Source organism: Ranitomeya variabilis, chromosome 3, assembly GCF_051348905.1.
Source record: "Ranitomeya variabilis isolate aRanVar5 chromosome 3, aRanVar5.hap1, whole genome shotgun sequence".
Lineage (NCBI taxonomy): Eukaryota > Metazoa > Chordata > Amphibia > Anura > Dendrobatidae > Ranitomeya > Ranitomeya variabilis.
In genome coordinates this window covers 518,031,383-518,037,382 of record NC_135234.1, presented here as the reverse complement: position 1 = coordinate 518,037,382, position 6,000 = coordinate 518,031,383, and the positions used below count along the sequence as shown (strand labels likewise).

The following is a 6,000-nucleotide window of genomic DNA, read 5'->3' as shown; positions in this document are numbered from 1 at the left end:
GGTGTGTATATATAAACTTTTTTTGATACTCCTAAGAGACTGTGCCCATCACCATATGAACTTTGGCGGAAAGAATGAACCCTGCAGTGATATATGACTTGTCACTTTCACTATAGGGAAAGTATATTTTGGGCATGAATCGTGAAAAAAAATTGGATCATTATTAAATTGTTCATTAGATTGTTGGGTATGGAAAATAAATCATTAGGTACAGGGTACTAAGTCCTCCAGTAATTTTTTCACGCACAACTTAATTATTCTACATTGCTCTTTGTATAACATCCTAATGATCAGCAGCTATAATAGTAAAGTGAAAGTTACACTGAAAAACCTAAAATGTTGTCAACAAAATAATCACTCTCCAGCATTGATTTGTCATGTCTGCTTCTTTGATCCCATGGAGCCTGTGCCCTCCCCCATATCCAAATATTTAAACAATGAACCTTGGACCAGCAGTGTTCCCTTGAGTACAAATAGTGGTAGAATAGCAAAGTCTTTCCACCATGTTGTTAGAAGGAAATAAAATGACATGTCTCTGGATTATTGTGATTCTTCTGCCTCTCTTATCTTCTGCTGGTAAGTGATACAATGTGATAGTATTCTACTTATAATGTATATTGTGGCGTTATTTTCTTCCAGGGTGCAGTAATATGAAATGCAGGGGAAATAATTAATACCTTGAATTAATGCTAAAAAATGGCAAAAGCAATACACAAAGTAATCATGGCCAAGAATAAAAAATATCTCTGCATATGATTTTTTTATACAGATTATTAGTGTGAATTTGTCTTTTTTCTTTTATATTTATAAATACATATCTATACATTTTATAGTTTGTTAAATTGGAAATTGAACATGAATGACCATTTACAGACCAGACAGGGCAAAAATGATCTACAATGACTTGCAAACGTATTCACACACACCCATCCCTCCCCTTGGCTTTTTACCTAGTTTGTTACATTACAATCTGTGTTTAAATATTATTGTAATCTGATTTGTGTGTGATGTGTCAGCACTAATTAGTGTAAGTTAATGAAGTGAGAAAAATATAGGCATAAATTAAATTGATAGGATTAAATATCTAAAAATTGGCATGCGCATATGTATTCACCCCTTTTGCTATGAAGCCCCTAAAAATTTCTGGCGCAAGCAATTACCTTCATAAGTCACATGCTTTGTGAAACTAAATCAACCTGTGTGTAATCTGTCACATTTGTCAGTATGAACACACTTTTTCTGAATGGCCACAGAGGCTGCAAACCATCAAGCAAGAGGCACCACTAACCAAACAACATCATGAAGACCAAGGGGATCTCTAAACAAGACAGGGACAAAGTTGTTGAGAAGTACAAGTCAGGGTTGGGTTATAAAAAAAAAATATCTCAATCTCTGATGATCCCTGGAGCTCCATCAAATCCATTATCATTAAATGGAAAGCAGATGGTACCACAACAAACCTGTCAAGATAGGTCCGCCCACCAAAACTTTCATCCTGGGCAAGGAGGGCATTAATCAGAGAGTCAGCACAGAGACCAAAGGTAACGATGAAGGAGCTGCAGAGATCCCAAGCAGAGACTGCAGTATCTGTCCATATGACCAAAGTAAGCCGTACACTTCAAAGAGGTGGACTTTATGGAAGAGTGGGCAGAAATAAGTCTTTACTTACACACCAAAATTGTAAGGCTCCTTTTGAGTTTGCCAAAAAAACATGTGGGAGACTCCCTAAAGGTATGGAGGAAAGGGCTGTGGTTAGATGAGAACAAAATTATATTTTTTGTCCACTAAGGTAAATGCTATGTCTGCCCAAACCAACACAGCTCAGGACCCCAAGAACATGATCCCCACAGTGAAATGTGGTGGTAGCATCATGCTGTGTGGATGTTTTTTGGCAGCAGGGAAAGGAAAAATAGTCCAAGTTGAGGTGAACATGGATGGTGCAAAATACACTGATGCTCTTGAGCAAAACCAGTTTAAGTCTGTCAGTGATTTGAGACTGAGTCTGGGACCACCTTCCAACAAGACAATGACACAAAGCATTCTGATAAATCAATACTTGAGTGGTTTAAGGGGAAACATGTAAATCTTTTAGAGTGGCCTAGTCAAAGTCCAGACCTTTATCCAATTGAGAATCTGTGGTCAGACTTGAAGATTGCTGTTCACCAGAGGAAACCATTTAACCTGAAGGAACTGGAGCAGTTTGCCTTGAGGAATGTGCAAAAATCCCAGTCGAAAGATCATAGAAACTGATCCAAAGTATATCTGAGCAATCACAATTATCAGTGAGCTGATACATTCGGAAGTAACTATCTGAAGTCCAAGGTCAGTTTAGGATATAAGATAAAGAGAACCTGTCACCAGGAATAACGCTGTTAACCACCAGATATGCAGTTAATCTGCAAGTTAACAGCGTTATGATGCTGTCCGGTGCCTGCACGTAGCTGACTGCAACAGAGAGAAAGTGAACTATATTCTCCCCCCGACAGCATTCGGTTTCAGTCACCGCTCTGAGTATACAGAGCGGCTGCTGTAACACGTCCCCGGCCTCGACTGACAGCCGGCATCAATGCAGAGCCAGTGTCAGTCAGGGCTGGGGGCGCGGTTACGGCGGCCGCTCAGTATTCTCAGAGCGGTAACTCAACCAGCACCGCCCCCACTTCCCATGACTGAATACCGAATGCTGGCTGGGAGAATAAAGATCATTTTGTCCCCCGCTGCCTTCGGCTACTTGCAGGCGCCAGGCAGTATAATAACCCAGTTAACCTGCAGATTAACCTCATATCTGCAGGGTAACATCATTATTCCTGGTGACAGGTTAATAATAATAATAATAATAATAATAATAATAATTTTTATTTATATAGCACCAACATATTCTGCAGCACTTTACAATTAAGCGGAGACATGTACAAACAATAAATTCGGTACGAGTTAAGACAATTTAAACAGTGACATTAGGAGTGAGGTCCCTGCTCGCAAGCTTACAATCTACAAGGAAATGGGGGGACACAATAGGTGAAAAGTGCTTGTTATTTCAGGTCTGGCAATTATAATACATAGGGATTTTCATACAAAGCTGCATGATCCGGTCATCAGCCCGTGTGTTTAAGTGCAATAGTCAAGTATCAAGTGCAGTTATCATGTGCCTGGAGGGTGTGGAGACAGATGAATAGTAGGGTGGAGATTTAGAATAATATTTGGAAGGAGGGAACAGGGCAAAGTTAGTTTACTGAGTAGTTGATGTGGTAGGCTTGTTTGAAGAGATGGGTTTTCAAAGCGCGCTTGAATAGGTCGGGGCTAGGTATCAGTCTGATTGTCTGGGGAAGTGCATTCCAGAGAGCTGGCGCAGCACGAGAGAAGTCTTGGAGATGGAGGTGTGAGTTTCGGATTACAGGGGAAGTTAGTCTTAGGTCGTTTGTAGAACGGAGGGCACGTGTAGGGCGATAGACAGAAATGAGAGAGGAGATATAAGGCGGTGCAGAACTGTGGAGAGATTTGTGGGTGAGAGAGAGGAGTTTATACAGGACCCTGTAGCGAATGGGTAGCCAGTGTAATGACTGGCACAAGATGGAGGCATCGGTGAAGCTGCTGGACAGAAATATGACTCTGGCTGGAGCATTCAAGATGGATTGGAGAGGAGAAAGTTTGGTAAGAGGGAGACCAATTAGAAGAGAGTTGCAGTAGTCCAGACGAGAATGAATAAGAGCGACAGTAAGAGTCTTAGCAGTTTCAACGGTGAGAAAAGGTCGGATTCTGGAGATGTTTTTAAGATGCAGGTGACAAGAGCGAGTGAGTGATCGGATATAGGGAGTAAAGGAAAGTTCGGTGTCGAATATGACCCCAAGACAGCAGGCATGCTGCTTGGAAGTTATGGTTGAACCCTCCAGGGTAATTTCGATGTTGGGTAGAGTGAGGTTAGTAGAAGGGAGAAACACAAGAAGTTCCGTTTTGGAGAGATTTAGTTTCAGGTAGAGGGAGGACATGATGTTAGAGACAGCAGACAGACAATCCTTAGTATTATGAATTAGGGTAGGGGTGATGTCGGGGGAAGAAGTGTAAAATTGGGTGTCATCAGCATAGAGATGATACTGGAACCCAAATCTGCTGATTGTTTGTCCAATAGGGGCCGAGTAAAGAGAGAAGAGGAGGGGGCCTAGGACTGAGCCTTGCGGAACCCCGATAGTAAGGGGACGAGGAGAGGAAGAGGAGCCAGCAAAAGATACAGTGAAGGAGCGGTCAGGGAGGTAGGAGGAGAACCAGGAGAGGGCTGTGTCCTTGAGGCCTATAGAGCGGAGCATAGTGAGGAGGAGCTGGTGATCCACAGTGTCAAATGCGGCAGAAAGATCCAGGAGAATCAGCAGAGAGCAATGACCTTTGGATTTAGCTGTTATTAGATCATTAGAGACTTTAGTGAGGGCAGTTTCAGTGGAGTGTAAAGAGCAGAAACCAGATTGTAAGGGGTCAAGAAGAGAGTTATCCGAGAGATAGCGGATTAGACGGGAGTGGACCAAGTGTTCCAGGAGTTTAGAGATGAAGGAAAGGTTAGAGACAGGTCTGTAGTTAGCAGTGCAGTTCTGGTCCAGGGATGGTTTTTTAAGTAAAGGGGTTATGATGGCATGTTTAAATGAGGAGGGAAAGATACCTGAAGAAAGAGAGAGGTTAAATATTTTAGTCAGGTGAGTGGTGACCACTGGTGAGAGAGACTGCAGGATATGTGAAGGAATGGGGTCACTGTTGCAGGTTGTAGGCCGAGCAGAAGCAAGGAGCTTGGAAACTTCTTCTTCTGAAACAGGCTCAAAGATGTCTAGTGAGCTTGAGGTGCGGCAGGGAAGGGGATCCAGGCACTGAGGAGATTGCGCTGAGATATCCTGATGGATGTGGTTGATTTTTTCTAAGAAATAAGTGTCCAGATCCTCAACGCTGAGGTTGGTGATGGGGGCCTGTACTTTAGGTTTCAGAAGGGAGTTTAAGGTTTCAAAAAGTCATTTTGGGTTGTTGGATAGTGAGGTGATGGGGGTGGTGAAGTAGGATTGTTTGGCCAGATAAAGGGCAGAGTTATAGGTTTGGAGCATGAACTTATAGTGGATGAAGTCTTCTGCTAAGAGAGATTTTCTCCACTGTCGCTCAGCACACCTTGAGCAACGCTGAAGAAAGCGTGTTTGCATAGTGTGTCAGGGCTGCCGTTGTCTGTGCCGGGTCTTTCTGCGTGTAGAAGGTGCTGCTTCATCTAGGGCATTCTTCAGTGTATTATTGAAGTGTGACAATGCTAAGTCTGGACAGGAGAGGGAGGAGATGGGGGCTAAAGATGTGTGGAGATTGTCCACAAGCTGCTGGGTATTAATGGTACGTGTATTCCGATAAGTGTGGTAAGTGGGGGTGTCCCGGGTGAGGAGACAATTCTTGACAGAGAAGGAAAGAAGGTTGTGGTCCGAGAGCGGGAGAGGGGAGTTAGTAAAGTCGTGCAGCGAGCTGGGACGGGAGAAAACCAGGTCCAGAGTATTCCCGTCCTCATGCGTAGGAGAATTAGTAAACTGTGAGAGGCCGAATGAAGAAGTTAGAGAAAGAAGATGAGAGGCAGATTGGGAGAGGGGATTATTCATGGGGATGTTAAAGTCTCCCATGATGAGGACGGGGATGTCACAGGATAGGAAGTGGGTAAGCCAGGTGGCAAAGTGGTCTAGAAACTGGCAGGAGGAGCCTGGAGGGCGATAAACAACTGCCACTCGCAAGGAGAAGGGCTTAAGGTTCTCTTTAAGTGAACATATATAGATTAGTCAGTGCTCTGTATGACAGAGGTGTCAAACTGCATTCCTCGAGGGCCGCCAACAGGTCATGTTTTCCAGATTTCCTTGGCATTCCACAAGGTGCTGGAATCATTCTGTGCAGGTGATTAAATTATCACCTGTGCAATACAAGGAAATCCTGAAAACATGACCTGTTGGCGGCCCTCGAGGAATACAGTTTGACATCTCTGCTGTATGATATGGTATTCTACAAATC

General features: G+C 43.4%; 1 protein-coding gene across 2 annotated transcripts in view; it reads left to right on the top strand.

Annotated features, from left to right (window-relative positions):
• Nucleotides 1-454: 454 nt before the first annotated feature.
• Nucleotides 455-6,000, top strand: part of F7 (coagulation factor VII) — a 40,732-nt gene continuing 35,186 nt past the window's right edge. Inside the window, exon 1 of one of the 2 annotated variants that reach the window (XR_013224483.1) lies at nucleotides 455-576. Coding sequence is in view for 1 of the 2 variants with exons in the window: in XM_077299695.1 (XP_077155810.1) it covers nucleotides 504-576 (73 nt within the window). In the remaining variant the exon portion in view is untranslated. The remainder of the gene's footprint in view (nucleotides 577-6,000) is intronic. The other variant, XM_077299695.1, reaches the window with a different exon arrangement.